At 40.0% G+C, this 15,924-nt stretch overlaps 1 protein-coding gene across 1 annotated transcript; it reads left to right on the top strand.

The window, feature by feature from the left end:
• The first annotated feature begins 2,025 nt into the window (after window positions 1–2,025).
• On the top strand, window positions 2,026–5,667 carry SMIM30 (small integral membrane protein 30). The gene is made up of 3 exons (XM_075929541.1): window positions 2,026–2,165; window positions 2,445–2,526; window positions 4,439–5,667. The coding sequence occupies exon 3, from the start codon at window positions 4,493–4,495 to the stop codon at window positions 4,685–4,687; it is 195 nt and encodes a 64-aa protein (XP_075785656.1). The 5' UTR covers window positions 2,026–2,165; window positions 2,445–2,526; window positions 4,439–4,492; the 3' UTR covers window positions 4,688–5,667.
• Window positions 5,668–15,924: the final 10,257 nt, after the last annotated feature.

Below are 15,924 nucleotides of genomic sequence, written 5' to 3' on the forward strand. Positions count from 1 at the left end.
GGGATGTCACTTCCTTTCCTCTGTTCTGCAAGGCTTCTCTGAAAGCAAAAGTTAAGTAGATAGGTGGAGTACTGAAAAGTTTAGAGTGTCATGAAGGGCTTCATTTTTTTTTTTAAGATTTTAACTGTCATTTTGTAGTTTTAATAAATATTGCACAATTACATGTCATCATGATAACGCTATGTTAGAACATTTTAATATAGTGGAGAGTTCAAAACAGTCCCCCATATAGAATAAAGCTACACCTTAAAGGAAATATTCATTTGTAGGGAGACTAAATATCCTAAATATTATAATATTCTGTGAGTGAGATTGGGCCTTAAATTTAGGCTTTTGTTTAAAACAAAACAAGTTTTAACTGAACATCAATAAAAATGTCCATCCATTCCTTAAAAGTGCCAACTGAAACAACAAAGGTAGCCGTGTTAGTCTGATCTTAGTAAAGGTGTGCCCCACGAAAGCTTGTCGCCTGATAAACTATCTTGTTAGTCTTTCAAGTGGTACATGACTGCTTTTTCTGTTTGTTTTAACTGAAACAATGTTTTTGAACACACATCTCTTTACAGTGTTTGCAAGGCAGACAGTGCAGCATTGTTCATACAATGCCTCAATTTTACCATGTGCAGCCTTGCTATAAGCAGCATTGTCCAATGGCGAAAATACAGAAAAAAAATCAGAACTAGCGCCTACACTTGTCTCTTTCATAGATTTGCTAATTAATCACAAGTAAATCAGTTAACTTTTTGTACCTCGATTTCTCTGTTTTTAAAGGAGTTATAATGATTTTCACATCTTAGAAGTGCTTTGAGATTTCTGATTGAAAAGTGTTATATAAATGCTAATTAGTACCATTATTATTTATTGTGGCTAGTGCATGAAACTCAAAGAGTGAAATTAATTAGGAACTAGCTGCACCAACAGTGAAAACAACTTGTCCTATTTTCTTTCTTCAAACTGAGATTAAACAGTGAATGACCTGCATGCCAAGAAAACCAGATTTTAAAATTACTTCAGTTTTAAGAGACACAAGCATTATTAGTTAGGGATTTAAGAGTGTGTGTGTGTGTATCCTTTTAAATGGTAATTAAGTTTGGATTTTTTTATAAAAAGTATAAGATTTCCTTCTATACTTCATGTCTTTTACCCTCCCATATACTAGCATTATTGGAGAATCTCCCCTGCCCCACCCCCAACAACAAATTACAACAAAAGCAGCTGCACTGGTGGTAGCAATGGTGAAAGCAGACAAGGCTCTGTGGGCAGGTAGCTACACATTATTTTTCAACTTCCCTTATTCTGTGCCCTGTAGTTGTGGCCCACTTTTGTAGCATTGGTCTAAAATTAAGTCCCTAGCCTACCACCAGATCCTCACAGAACCCTGTCTCTGTTGGGGCTTTGTGTTTTTTATGGGTCTTTGAGGTACCAAACATGCTGTTGGCTGCCGCAGAAAGAAATAATTATGGTAATATTAATCACAATTATGTGTATTAATTAGAAATAATAGCAATAATAATTGATAATTAATAATTAACAGGTAGTTGCATAAAATTGTATGTTTTAATTATAAGCGCTGCAGGTGAATATTTAGGTATTGATTTAGGAGATTAAACAAATAGACAAAACATTTGCCTGCTATTAGTTTATTAACTAAAATAAATAATAATTGATAATACAAAGCTCAACAGGGGTTTTTTTTTCTGTACGTAATAGATTCCAAGGTACTGATTCTACCGTCATTTACACTGATGTGAATCAGGAGCAAAAGTCCGTGGAGTTACAGAGGTAAAACTTGTACAAGATCCGAATCGGGTCCTAAAAGTTGTATAAACCCCAAAGAGTAGGGGATGGCAGATGGAATACAGATGTACTGACTGCTGTATACCCAGGCTGCAATCAATCTAAATTCCCTCTGGAAGCAAAATGCCTTTTTTCTTCTTCCAGAAATCTCCTTATATATAGGACTATGTAGCACTTTAAAGACTAACAAGATGGTTTATATATAGGCATCTAAAAGGTTAACGCTGATCTACTGCAATGCACCGTGGGAATTGTAGGCAAGCCCAAATGCTGGGAGATGTAGTCACGCAGTCTTCCTCTTTCCCTTTCTTCCTCTAATGGCTGCCTCCAGCACGGCAGTGCACAGACGCCTGGCTTCTACTACAGGGGTGAGAGACTATAAACTGTGTAGATTGAAACGATCCTAGGCCGTTCATAGCTCCAGCTTCCCCTTTGCTTTCAGACCTAGAGTTCATATTTTGCGCAAAGTTGTCTACAGAGAAACTGATTTTATGTGTCACATGTTGCTGCATATGACTCTTAAGCTCTGAGGTTTGGGGTTTTTTCTCACTTCACTGCCTGTTCCTATTTTCCTTTCCACTGTCTGGGGCTAGCAGAACTCTTACATTTCCACCAACTGAGCAAATAACTCTCTTGATTTTTGACAGGTGATGACTGAGGAGTTCATTGCTTTCTAGATTCTAATGCTAACCAAAAAGAAAATATCAGAGAGTAATTATAGAGATTAAGGTAAGTTTCTGTTAGACTTTTACTGGAGGATGAAATGGTGTAGATGATTTGCATGTTATCCTGTTTTCTAAGTCTCTGTGCTCGTTTGTCCTGCAAACTCCAGTGTTTGACTAGACAGGAAGGGAAATCTGAAAAAGTGTAAACACGGACAGTTTTGTTAGGCTTTAGGTCCACTTTTTTTAAAGGATATTGTTTTGCTGGTTGGGTCAGAATAATCGTGGCAATAACTAGGGACGTACAGCATGTAATTCGTTAATAGTGTATCAACAAAAAATGTGTCAACTACACAATAAGAGTTAGCACTGCAAAAACTCAGGCCCTGTCTACACTAGGAAAGTATTTCAAAATTACTAAATTCAACTTAACTTACGATTTAACAAATTCGAACTAGCATGTCCACGCTATGGGGAAACCTTGAAATTAGTCTGAGGCAGGCACCATGGTCACGCTACCTCGGACTTAGTGCCCCAGAAAGCACTGGTGATAAATTAGTTCAAATTACTCAGGGGAGTAATTATTTTGAAGTAGCGCCACCAAATCGTCCACACTACTGTTATTTTGCAATAACTATTTCAGAATTAGCATTACTGCTGATGAAAAGTGGGAGTACAGTTTTTGAATTCTGCAGCCCGGTATTTTGAAATAACGGGCTTGGTAGTGTGGATGCTCCATTTATAAATTCAACGTGGTGGTGGGGGGGGGGGGGTTCTTTTGAAATAAAATCCTAGTGTAGACCAGGGCTCAGTCTTGGCTCATGCTGGGTCCCAGCAACAACCCCTGCTGCGGCTCTACACTAAGTATTTTAGGAGCCAGCAGGCAGGCAGCCTGGCTCAGTCCCAGCTCATGCCTCATCCCCGGGGCTACCCCCACTATGGTTCTGCACTACCGGCTCCTAAAATATTTTTCCTGCAGAGCTGCAGCAGGGGCAGCTCCTGGGACCCAGTGCAAGTGGGTACTGAGCCAGGCTGCCAGCCAGCCCACTAAAAAATTGATTGGCAAAGCCAGGGAGAGAGGTCTGTATATAGTCAGTATCATTAACCAATAAGCATCCGCTTCTCAGTTAATCGTTTAACTAGCTACACTATTACATCCCCAGCAATAACATAAATTTATATCACTTACCAGGCTAATAATATAATGCATGGATCTCCCTAGCAATGCAATTCATGTAGGGATAATTATGGGAAAACTGAAGCACAATGGAATTTGTTACTTGCCCCCAGGTCATATAAGAAACTTTGGCTGAGCCAGGAAGAAAATTAAGGCGCTTGTGTACTTGGGGATATCAACCAGAATAGCTCCCCATGTGGACACCTTCTATTCTGGAATAAGATTGCTTTTTTTTCTGATTTGGCTTAATCTCCTCTGGAAATAAATTAAAGATTAACTGGAAAAGACACCCATATTCCAAAATAGAGCATCCACAATATTTATTTTTGGTTTAAATTCTCATCCTCATTCCAGAATAACTTCTCTAAAGCTATGTCTTCACTGATGAAAAAGGTGTGTGCTTTACTGCATTAGCTATCCTGCTGTAAAATCTTAGTGGAGACAAGGCACTTTAGTGTTACTGCAAGAGAAACTAGATAACATCAACTATGGGCAGGGAGTACAGTGCTGGCTTTGGCCGGCTTCCTCATAACAAACACTATGATGTCTTCACTTAGGATTTTGCAGTGAGAAAACTCTCCCAGAGTTTTTATCTTACTATAAAGAAAATCACTTTTGTATCTTTGAAGACCAAGCCTGAATCTCCCTGTTCTGTGGCTCAGTCACACTCTAATACATTTCCATACAAATCTGGTGATACTCCAGTCATATCTGTCGATGTAGAATTCTTGGAAATAAATGTAAAGGAAAATGTAAAGGAAAAAGTCCTTTCATGTTCTTGTTTGTTTTGTTTTATTTATAGATACATTTGAAGTACCAGCTTCTCCTTGTTTAACCTCCCTTCCAAGGCCACCAGATGAGCAACATGGCTTTTCTTGGAGACACCTCAAAACTCTTTTTGGCATTCTTTTCACTGATACTTATGCTTCCTGTGGTCGAAGCCCTAGATGCTGGAGATGCAGTTGCTCTCTTGCTAGGCATAGTTCTGACTATCATTGGATTCTGTGCCTGTCTAGGCTTCTATGCAAGAAAAAGAAATGGACAGTTATGATTTTTTTAAAGAGGTAACCTGGTCAAGCATAATCCTAAACTCTACTTGTTACAATTTAAGGTTTAAAACTGAGCCTCAGTTCTTGACAACTTTCAGAACCATGGAACAGGATCCTGCAAATTCTTCTTGCTGTGCCATCCTCGGTAATAAAGACTATTACTGGTAGAAAGGGCTTGCAGGATCTGTCTTTGACAGTAAGAAGATGATTATTTCATATTCTTTGGGTTGAGGGGTTGCATTACATGAGGAAACAAGCTATTTGAAGAAGAAAAAATTATCCAGGTTCATTCACAGTGAAAGTTCATATATAAGTGTAACATTTCTACAATTTGATTTCAGGGGTTAGTCAGCAGGAAGGCAGCTGTAACCTCCTTGTCAGGATAATAAAGATTTGAAATATTGATGCACTCTTAATATGATAGCTAAAGAACAGCCTACTTAGACTTCTGTGCGGATGTTTTTTTTTTTTTCTAATTAGAGTTAATCCCCCATAACAGCTCACTGCTTCCGTAGGCAGGCTGAGACATGGGGGAAATAGACAAATGTGCTAACCTTTTTTTCTGTATTTTTATCTTAGAATGTGCCTCTTCTGTAGCTTGGAACCCTGTTACAAATTGAATCAAATTTAATCAATAGCTATGCTTAAGGATTAGACATTGATTTTTCTTTAAAATGTGTATGAAACAGGAGAGTGTATATAATACTTTGACCAGTCAAACAAGGAAAAAGTTTCTGAAGACAAGATTGAAATGACCAAATGTTTTGTGCATATATCTGTTGGTTCTTATACATTTATATTGAGTTTTCTTTGAGGTTCTCAGGTTTTGGGAATTGTTTGTCTGTTTTGCAACAGTAGAAGACTTACTATTTTGTTCAGCAACTGCTTTTTAATTCTGAGGAGTAGGGGTTATTACAACTGAGATTATGTAATTTTTCCCATGTGATCAATAAACTCAGTATACTCTTTGACAAAATCTAAATGCCAGTGAAAAGCCACCTGAGCGTTATTGAACGTACACTGCTCAACACTTGAGTTTATACCCCTTTTGGCTATGTGCGAAGGCTTAAATCCTAACCCTATCCACCTGATCTCTGCAAAATGAGAGCAGAAGTTTGTGCAAAAACTAAACTTGTGGTTAGACTCATACTACAAAGCTGGAGCATGCAGCTAACAGTTTCATTTGCCACATGTTCTGCTAGCTCCTCTGGAATGTTCTGACTTTGATATGCTTTGTACTACTTGGCTGGAAGGATCTGCTGAAATATCAGCCCAGAAAGGCCAAGTGTGTTGCTAATGGTGAAGTAGAACCTCTTATGCCACACCCACCCTCTGCTGCCACCAAAATGGGACATATCGAGGGACACCTTTTATAGTGCGCTAATTGCAGTGAGGATTTTGGCCCCCATGTCTGTTTGCAGCTGGCAGCGTGGCTGCCTTAACTAGATCAAAAGAGAGGCCTGCACAAAGCAGCAACAGATAGAAGAGCACAAAGGTGAGGTTCCCATCATCTTCAACCTCTTCCTAAACATGCAGGCTGTGTCTACACTGGCCGCCTATTACGGAATAGGCATGCAAATGTAGCACTTTGGAAGAGGCAAATCCGCGGGGGATTTAAATATCCTACTTGCAAGTAGGAATAAGAGATCCTCCGGAATAGGGCTTTATTCCGGAGGATCGTGCCAGTCTGGACGCTTTTCTCCAAGCCGGAAAAAAGTGGGGGCCATGAAAATGCAAATGCCGTGGGGGATATTTAAATCCCCCCCGGATTTGCCTCTTCCAAAGTGCTACATTTGCATGCCTATTCCGTAATAGGGGCCAATGTAGATGTAGCCGCAGTGTGTTAGCTGCTCACACGGTACCAATGCAATGGGCTGGTGTCTATAAGACCCAGTAAAGAAGCTAGGAGTTCAAATTTGTGCTTTTCATTCCCATTCTCTCCTCCCTGCCACCACCCATCCTTCTCTAAATGTCTCCATCAGAGGGGAAGCATAGACAGGGATAAAATGTTCACGAGACTCACTTGACAATCGCAAATCAGGTAGATCCTATTTTGACATGTTGGAGTTGTAACACTTCCAAATGCCATTTGTAAGTGTTTTGACCCTTATTTCCTCTTTTGAGGAGAACAGACAAAGGAGGAGAAAATATAATTGTTAAAGCCTTGGACTTGTCAGTTTTACTATATTTCCCTTCTAACAGGGCTTCCGAGAACTGCACAGAGCTGACCTCACAGGAACCAATACAAATTGCCCCCTTAATACTTGACTCTGGGGAGAGCCTCTTTGATTCCATGATTCTCCAGCTCAAGTGCTGTCTAGTAACACAGCTCACAAGGTAGTTCTGTTGACATGAAGACATTTCTCCAGCTTCCCTCATGTGAACTCTCCCGTCCACAGGTTCCTACAAGTTGGAGGAGGGGGGGAGGTGGCTTCTGCACAGACAGAGGTAGCATAACGAAAATTGCATTTTAAGATCTACCAGCACAAGAGAGGGGAACAAAGGCAGCTGCCGTGCTCCCAGGCTTTCAGTGGGGGACCACTCTCTAGCAGCAATGGATGTCTTGGGCATGGTTAGGCAGTGGAGAGGATGCTATCACACAGTCTTCCATGTCTATGCCACGCTGTAAACAGAGTGGCAACATACTGTACATGCATTTTCTTTTCCCATCTCCTCCAACCCCTTAATTTTTTTTCCATCACTAAATTTATTAACCATTCCCAAATTCTGAAGTCTCAAAGAACAAATTTCATTGCGGCTCGTTTTTCCCAAACACCTCCATTGTCAATTTAGAAGAAAATCTCCGATTGGTTCTTAAGTAGTTTCATGCAAGTAGGCAACAGCCTTTCCCTGTACAGCAATACAACCACGCCATTAGTGTCATGCTATGGGATCCCTGGAATTTTATTCTCTTGCTTGTAGCTGCATGTTCCTAATTAAAGGATATTCATGATGCATAATGGTGTATTTGCTGAGTTATAATAGAAATTATTTATTGTATTGCTGGAGAATTACGTTTGTTAATGGTTTGATTAAGAGCACCCGTCATGGCTGATCTTCCTGGTTTTCCTCAATTTTTAATAAACTCAAATAGATTCTACTGTTACTTTGATGATTCAGCTCTTGCAAGCAGCAGGGAGGAGGGGAAGGAAATTAGAGAGAAGTAACTGAAAATGGTTTAAATAGACGATTCAGCTCTTACAAGAAGGGAAAAGGGAGAGGAGGAAAAAAATAAGCTGATGAAAACAGTTCAAAGTAGGGATGTAACCGACTAGTCGACTGCCCGATAAGCCTAACCCTTGCTACATTTCATAAGCAGAGCTGTAGCAAACCCTCTTATCAACTGATTGAGCAGTCGATGGAAATTCCATCCACTACTTGATTAGCTTCCTAACCGCAATTTAATATCCCTAGTTCAAAGTATTTATTTTTTCACATTAGTTGATTCAGGGCATCTAGGTAGTTTAGGTTTACTTGTCATAGAGTGGTTTGTTTTTGTCCTGTTGCCAAGATACATCAATACTGTCACATTTCATTGTCCACTACCAACATCATGGTAATTTAAATCCCCTTAAAGGCATGATCCTATTCCTTTGAAGTCAATAATAAAACTCCCATTGAGTTCTGTGGGCCCTTAATTGGCCATTGGTTGGTGAGAGACTCAAGGTATTTTTATAAACTGTCAATTTTCAGGATTGCAATAAATAGGGGTTTTTTATAAGAAAGCTAACAAGTAATGGAAGCTTTTCGGATCAGATATCTAAGTAAAAAAGATTATTGTACTATTTCCCCCCAAAAAATACAGAAATGCCTTATATATATTATGAGACGTTTTCATAAAGCAATTCAAAACAGATCCTTGTGTCTCAGCATTCCTCAGCGAAAACTGTGGTCTGGTTACTTAAAGGGGTTTTTTTTTTTTTTTTTTTTTGGACTTCATTTCAGCATAAGGGGATAGTTCACTTTCAGCAAAGAACAACTGTTATTAATATTTGTTTCTGTAGCGGGGAGGAAAAACAAACTGCAGCCTTGCAACCCCCACCTCTTAGTGCACACAGTCTGCCCCCTAATTAATGTAGAAAGGTTAATAGCCAGGAGCCAGCAGCTTCCAGCAGGTATGTTCAAACTGCCTTAGCAATAGATATTGCTTAAGCTCAGCAATTCTACAGACATTTAACAACCTGCGTGAAGCCCACCTTGCAGCTGGACGAGGCAGGAGGCCTTCACTCTGAAGGAACGTTGCCGGGGCAATAAGCTTGCAGCGCTATTGTAGTAATAGTATTGTATGCTGCTCTCTCTGGGGTGATAAAATGGACTAAGCCACTTTTAGTGCCTTTCACCCACTCAGATAAATGTCACTGCTGCGACAATGCTTACAACAGTGCTTTGGCCTTCTACAGCACCTTCTGCTCCTTTCATGTGTGTTGATGAATAAGTGCCTCACAATGCCCTTTTACAGATGGGGAAACTGAGGCAGGAAGCAAGATTTGGAATAGTGTTTCGCAAGCAGACTGTGGCATGGGCTGTAATGCTGACAATGGTTGCTGGAGCATAGCATGCTTTGGCCATGCCACCTCTTGTTTGTAGCCCACATACAACATACTGCATCCCGGGAGTACTCCCAGGGCACCCCCATTGTGCTAGCCCAGACTCATGCCTTTACTGTTATTTGGGGATGGGGTGGGGCTCCAAAATCCTGCTGCTTCCCTGCATAATGCTATTTACTTGGGCTTTGTTGGAGGAAGGTGGGGTAAAGGAGAAGCTGACTTCACTGTTGATTTATAACAAAAGAAAGCATGACTAAACGGAAGAACCAGAATGGGTCTATTACTATGGTACACAAGATAATTATTGCACCACAACAGTAACAGTTCCATTTGCATCACATATGACAAAAAGTTTGGCTGATGAACTATAGCATAATGTCAAGAATTTTTTGGGTAGTGCAGGGAGAGCTTGGCTTTGATGCACTTCTCAGGTACACAAGCACATTAGCAGTAACTCCACGGAAGTCAATAAGAGCTGGGGGTTGGTCAGCACTTGTAAAGATCAGGCCACTTATTAGGAATCCAGTTTGGCAAAGCAACTAGAGATAGATTATTAATGGTATTTAGTCCCCTAAAAATTCAGGTAGGCACTTACTAGGATTTTCAACAGCATTTGTATATCTAATGCCCATTGAAATAAATCTTCAAAACCTTTAGAAGACAATTTTTAATATTCAAATATTGAATGTGGCAAGAATGCTTAAATTGCTACCATCTATCACCACGGGTGCATGTAAGAATGTAAACAGCCTTTATTTATTTAAACCTCTTGACATGAATTGAAAAGACACAACTTTCATCCCTGGAGCTTGAGAACAACCTGAGAGAGGATAAGATTTTTTGGGGGGGCGGAGGGTTGCTTGCTGAGTCATGTGATCATATGAGACACTAAGTTTTCATTTAAGAAAAATAAAGTTTTCAGTCCTTATGGTAACAAACAAAAGTGTGAACATGTAAAGTGAGTATAACAAGGTCAGTGACCTCTCCCTGAGTCTACACTCAGCTTCCAGGAGAAGGAGAAGGAGAAGTTATTATAACAGTATTGGGTAACCTAAGTTAGTGAGTGGGCCGCACAGATGGCCCTCCTTCATCTCAATGAGCCACAAGATTGTCATAACCAAGATGGTTTCCTGGGATAGGATAGTTTTGCTAATTGCACTTGCATGCCCAGAATTTGTGGGGTGTCCCAATTGAACCAAAGCAGTACTTTGATTGGATGTAGAAAGAGCACATGGCTTTCATAGTCACTGGTGTGTGCAATCGGCATGAACCTCACTTCATGTGCCCTTGCTTTACATGTGTGTCACTTTAGTAACACCGGTACAAAAAAATGTGAATGGATGGAAACTAGCTGAATCTGGCAACCCAACGCATGAGCAAACAGTAAACCAAATGTCTTATGGGCCACACATTGAACCCCAGTAGGTCACATGTGGCCCCTAGTCACAGGTTGCCCACCACTGCATTAGAACCAAGTATAAAGTCACCTGGCTCAACACTCACCCTCAGAGCAAAGCAGGCCTCTGCAGCTTGCAGGTGCCCAGCTGGATTCTCTAGCCTTTTGAGCTACAGGGGTGGGATTGGGAAAAAATAGTGGTAGCCATTCATCCATGGCATCAAAATGAGCTATAACCCTCCCTTTCCTTTCACACGTGCTTTCATCAGAGGTGAGGAAACTAAAAAATGGTTATGTTTAAATTGTCCTTGAGCCCCTGAGCTACAACCCCATTTCAGAGCTAATGCTTCAGGCTGGTGTGTGTGTATATATATATATATATATATATATATATACACATAGGCTAAAGGGTCACTTTTTCTATTTAAATGAAAGCTGAGATTCTGTGGGAAAAGATAAGACAGCAATATCTCCCAGTGATACCAGGTCCATGGCGGCTACCTTTACGTAGCTGGGGCAGTCCTCTTTCCTTTGGGCAGCCTGCATACTGAACCCCTCATCCCCAGCCACACCCCGGAGCAATGATTTAAATTAAGGAAAACAAAATGTATTTGAGGTAAGGGCCTGTACAACACCAGGTAAATCTTCTACTCATAAATAATAATACATATAATTCCATTAAAAAAAAGGTTACAGGCCACATGCCCAAATTTAGACTTATGCCAAACTAGAGCTAAAAGACATGTTTCATAGAAAAAACGTGTTTTCATCAAAATATGTTGTTTTGGTTCACAACCTCTTTGGAGGAAATGTCATTGAGTTCATAAATTATTCAAAATGGTTATAATTTCACAAACCTTCTTTGGAATTAGAATGGCTGAGAAAATTATGCCGCAAATGTTAGTACTTTCTTCTAATTGGGTTGTTCCTGATTGGTCATAAGTCACATGGTATGAGTTTGTGTCCTCCGATTGGCTAAACTTATGCAGGCAATCTGAAGGATTAATAGAAATAATTTTTTACGAGTTTGCTCAGAAAGCGTGGGCTGAACTTTCTTTGCTGCTCTGTAATATACTCTTGTGGTAAGGTCACTCATAGGCAACCTCCAAAAATCATCAAGGATTTGAGAACATAAGTAATCTTGAGAAGACTGCAGGGGAGCACGTTCATCTACCAAAAATGCATGGGGAACTGGCAGACAGACCATCTGCCATTCCTCACAAGAAGAAATTGCAGGTCAGGGTGCTAGTCATAGTCCTTCTGATGGATAGGAGGAGTGCTGGCCAGCACCCGGTGACTAAGGGGTTAAACTCAAGTGTGAAGGCAGGGGGCCAGAAAAATCAATGGGAATACAGCACTGAAATTTGAATTGTATTTAGATAACTTTCCTGCTCTCTTTGAAAGACAATTCTAAGTTATGGGCTGGAGGAAACAAATACAATTATCAGAATTATCATGTCAATAAGAAATATTGGACATGGGAGTGAACTGGGCTTTGAATTACAGATCAGCACGGATCATGAGTAAAGGGAAAAGGTATATTCAGTTGTGATCAGGGTATTTTTCTTTGTTTTGGTTGTTTGGTTAAACTTCTCTGTGTGAATCTATGCCTTCCCTCCCCCATTCACTACCAAAGGCTACGTCTATACTGTAGCCTTCTTGCAGAAAAGCATATGCAAATGAAGTGCGGCATGGAATATGACCGTACTTCGTTTGCAGGGCTTGCCGAACCGTGGCGAGCCCCGCTCTCCAGCCGCTCTGTCCAGTGATCTGCGCATTCACAGATTGTTCTGCACATGTGCAGATGGCCCGAACCCGGCTCTTCCGGGTTACAATCTACTCGCCATGGGCGAGTAGACTGTATTATTTGTAGAGTCCTGTTCATTTCCATAAGTAATGAGCAGTTGTTTTTGTGCATGAGGCTTTTGTAGACGGCTCCTTTTTGCACAAAAACCCCCTCTTGTGCAAGAGCCGTTCTTCCAATGAAAATCAGGTCGTGATAATTGTGAACAAATCTAATCACAGTGAAAATCTGTAGGAAAGCTGGCATCAAAAGCTGTGAGTCTATTCAGTCATCATGTAAGACCATGGGGAAACCAGATGTGCTAGCATTCTACCATTGAGTCTAGTCTCACACAGTCCCTGTGACATTAAACTGTTATGGAAAAGAGAGCAAATACAGTATACTGACATTAAACTGTTATGGAAAAGAGAGCAAATACAGTATACTGAGAGTAATCCCTTTTAGGCAGGGATTTTGAAGGGACTTATTGGAGGCTGAGTGCTTTACTCCCAGTGAAATTCAGTGCTTCAGTTTAAATCCTGAAATGCTAATATCTCATTCCTGAGAAAACCAATTTTTTGAAAATAATAAAGATTGCCAGCCTTGTCCTGCACTCAGAATTCCCACTGGTGGCAGTGGCATGAGCAAGGGCAGAATACAACCCTTCACATGCACCAGCTGAATCTTCTATTTTTAAAATCTCAGGCAGTATAAACCACTATGGCCTTACTGAAATGTCAATTATGCTGCTTTACACCAGCTGAAGATCTGTTCCCTCAGACTTTAAATTCATTTTGGACAAGAATCATACAAGGTCTTATTCCAATCATATGCTGATGTGTAACACCATTGACTTTAGAAGAATTACTCTTTATTTGCACAGGTGTGAGATTGGAATTGGTTCTGCAAAGAGCTCCTAGCATTTCTCTCTTATTCCTAATTCATTTGACCTACATTTTTACATGTATTAGAAAAAATATTCCCCCTGCTCTCCTCACACACACACATTTCAGAACCTGTATTTTCAGTTCCAGTTCAAATCCATCCCTCTTCTGCCTCCCCAGACTTATCAACCAGGGAAGGTAGAAATAATCAGGGATTTCCAGCATCAAGAACATTTCACTAATGTATATTGTAAGTTGACACAGAAATATACACAGGTACATTGATACTGCATACAGATTTGCATTACATACTCAAGCTCCTTCTCTGGGTTATATTACTATAATCTCAATAACAAGCCAATTCTATTTCAGAGCTTTTCCACATCACTTTCCTTCACTCATTCTACCTGACGTTCTCTTCATTAAATCTGCAAAGCTTTTTTATGAGCTTTCTTCTTTTCTCTTCCAACTCAGATGTAATTTAATGAACTCCCAGTAACAAATAATCATGTGCACTTCATTCCAGATGGATGAACAAATATGTTATTTAAGCAGTGGATTATAAACGTATTATACATGGAAGCAGTGCTCACAGATTTCAAGGGCAGAAGGGACTATTATGATCACCTAATCTGAGCTCTTGCATAACACAGGCCACAAATCTCTTTTCCCTCCTCAAAATTCCAAGAGCATCTCTTTTAGAAAAACATCCAGTCTTGATTTTAAAATTGTCAGTCACGGAGACTCCACTACAACTCTTATTAAATTGTTCCAATGATTAATTACCCTCAGGGTTAACAATTTACACCTTCAACTTCTAGTCATTTGTCTGCTAGATTGTCTGCCCATTATCAAATGTTTTTCCCCATGCAAGAATGTATAGATTATGATCAAGTGACAATCTCCTTCCACACCCCCCATCCCCACCCCGCCACAAGCCTTCTTTGTTAAAATAATGGATTGAGCTCTTTGTCCGTCCCTATAAGGCATGTTTTCTAATCTTTGAATCATTCTCGTGGCTCTTCTCTGAATTCTCTCCAATCAACATCCTTCTTAAACGGTGGGCACCATTACTGGGAACAGTATTCCAACAGTAATAGCACCAGTGCCAAACACAAAGGGTGAGTCTAGACTGGCAAGATAAACTTGCCAGCTGTCTATACTGGCCACTTGAATTTGCGCAAGAGCACTGACTTTGTAATGTACAAAATCAGTGCTTCTTGCGCAAATACTTTCACGCTCCCACTCGGGAAAAAGCCCTCTTGCACAAGAATACTTGCGCAAGAGGGCCAGTGTAGACAGGGAAGAACTGTTTTGCGCAAAAAAGCCCTGATGGTTAAAATGGCAATCGGGGCTTTCTTGCGCAAAATCGCGTCTAGACTGGCCACGGATGCTTTTGCGCAAAAGCACTTCTTGCGCAAAAGCATCTGTGCCAATCTAGACGCTCTTTTGCGGAAATACTTTGAACGGAAAAACTTTCCCATTAAAAGTATTTCTGCAAAATCATGCCAGTCTAGACGCAGCCAAAGGTAAATACTCTCTACCTCTACTCCTACTCAAAATTCCTCTGTTTTTGTATCACAGGATCACATTTGCTTTTTTGGCCACAGTATCTCACTGGAGTCTCATGTGCAGCTGATTATCCACTGTGATACCCAAATATTTTTCAGTCACTGCTTCCAAAGATAAAGAGTTTCTTCTGCCATCAATTTCCCAGGGATTTATGTGCTTAACTCCCATTAGATTTTATGGGAATTAACCACATAAATCCCCTGTGCATCCAAGGGAATACTAATACTCTGAGTAGACTGAAATCTAGAATACCAGGCATAGGAGAAAGTGATCACCTTATGCATATTATTTTGTTAAATTAGTAATGTATTTCAAGATAAAATCCTAATAATTTGAAATTGTCTGGGTGCAGTATAATTGTCATTCTGGTGCCTTAATGTGTTAGAGGTTCAATTTTCAAAAACAATATAAGTTGTCAAATAACCAGTCTCAATCACAATTTATTAATCAAAGATTATTAACAGAAAATCAATACAGCATAATACAGAAAGGAAAATTTTACATATTACCAAATCAATCTTGCAAAGCGATCCTGCCACGTGATTCATTCCCGGCTAATTCCCAGATACTTTCTCCCTAATATATTGAGTTCCAGATAAGGAAAAATCCTTTTCCATAACTGATTTACCCAGGATTTCCTATTATGATATCTCATATTATATAACCAATGCTCTAAATACAACTGCAACCAAGTCATTATTATAGACAGGTCTGTGACAACAAGCAATTCTTGTTGAGCTAAGAACACCTTTCAATAACTCATTATCTCATCAATCATAGAACACATCTATAATAACAAGTATTTCTAATCGATCACAAATGGTCTTGTTTCTTGAGTTCCTGGATTTCTGGTCATATTTTCTGAGAGTCAGTGGGCTTAAAGCAAGAGATTCTACATCTCCCATCAATTATTTCATACATCCTTGCATTTGGTCACACTCTAAAGGTATGTCTACACAGCAACATTATTTCGAAATACCTTAGTCCGCGTCTACACAGCAGGCAGTTATTTTGAAATACTGTCGAAATACTGTCAAGCTGGGGGACTTCTTACTCC

This window comes from Pelodiscus sinensis, chromosome 1 (genome assembly GCF_049634645.1).
Source record: "Pelodiscus sinensis isolate JC-2024 chromosome 1, ASM4963464v1, whole genome shotgun sequence".
Lineage (NCBI taxonomy): Eukaryota > Metazoa > Chordata > Testudines > Trionychidae > Pelodiscus > Pelodiscus sinensis.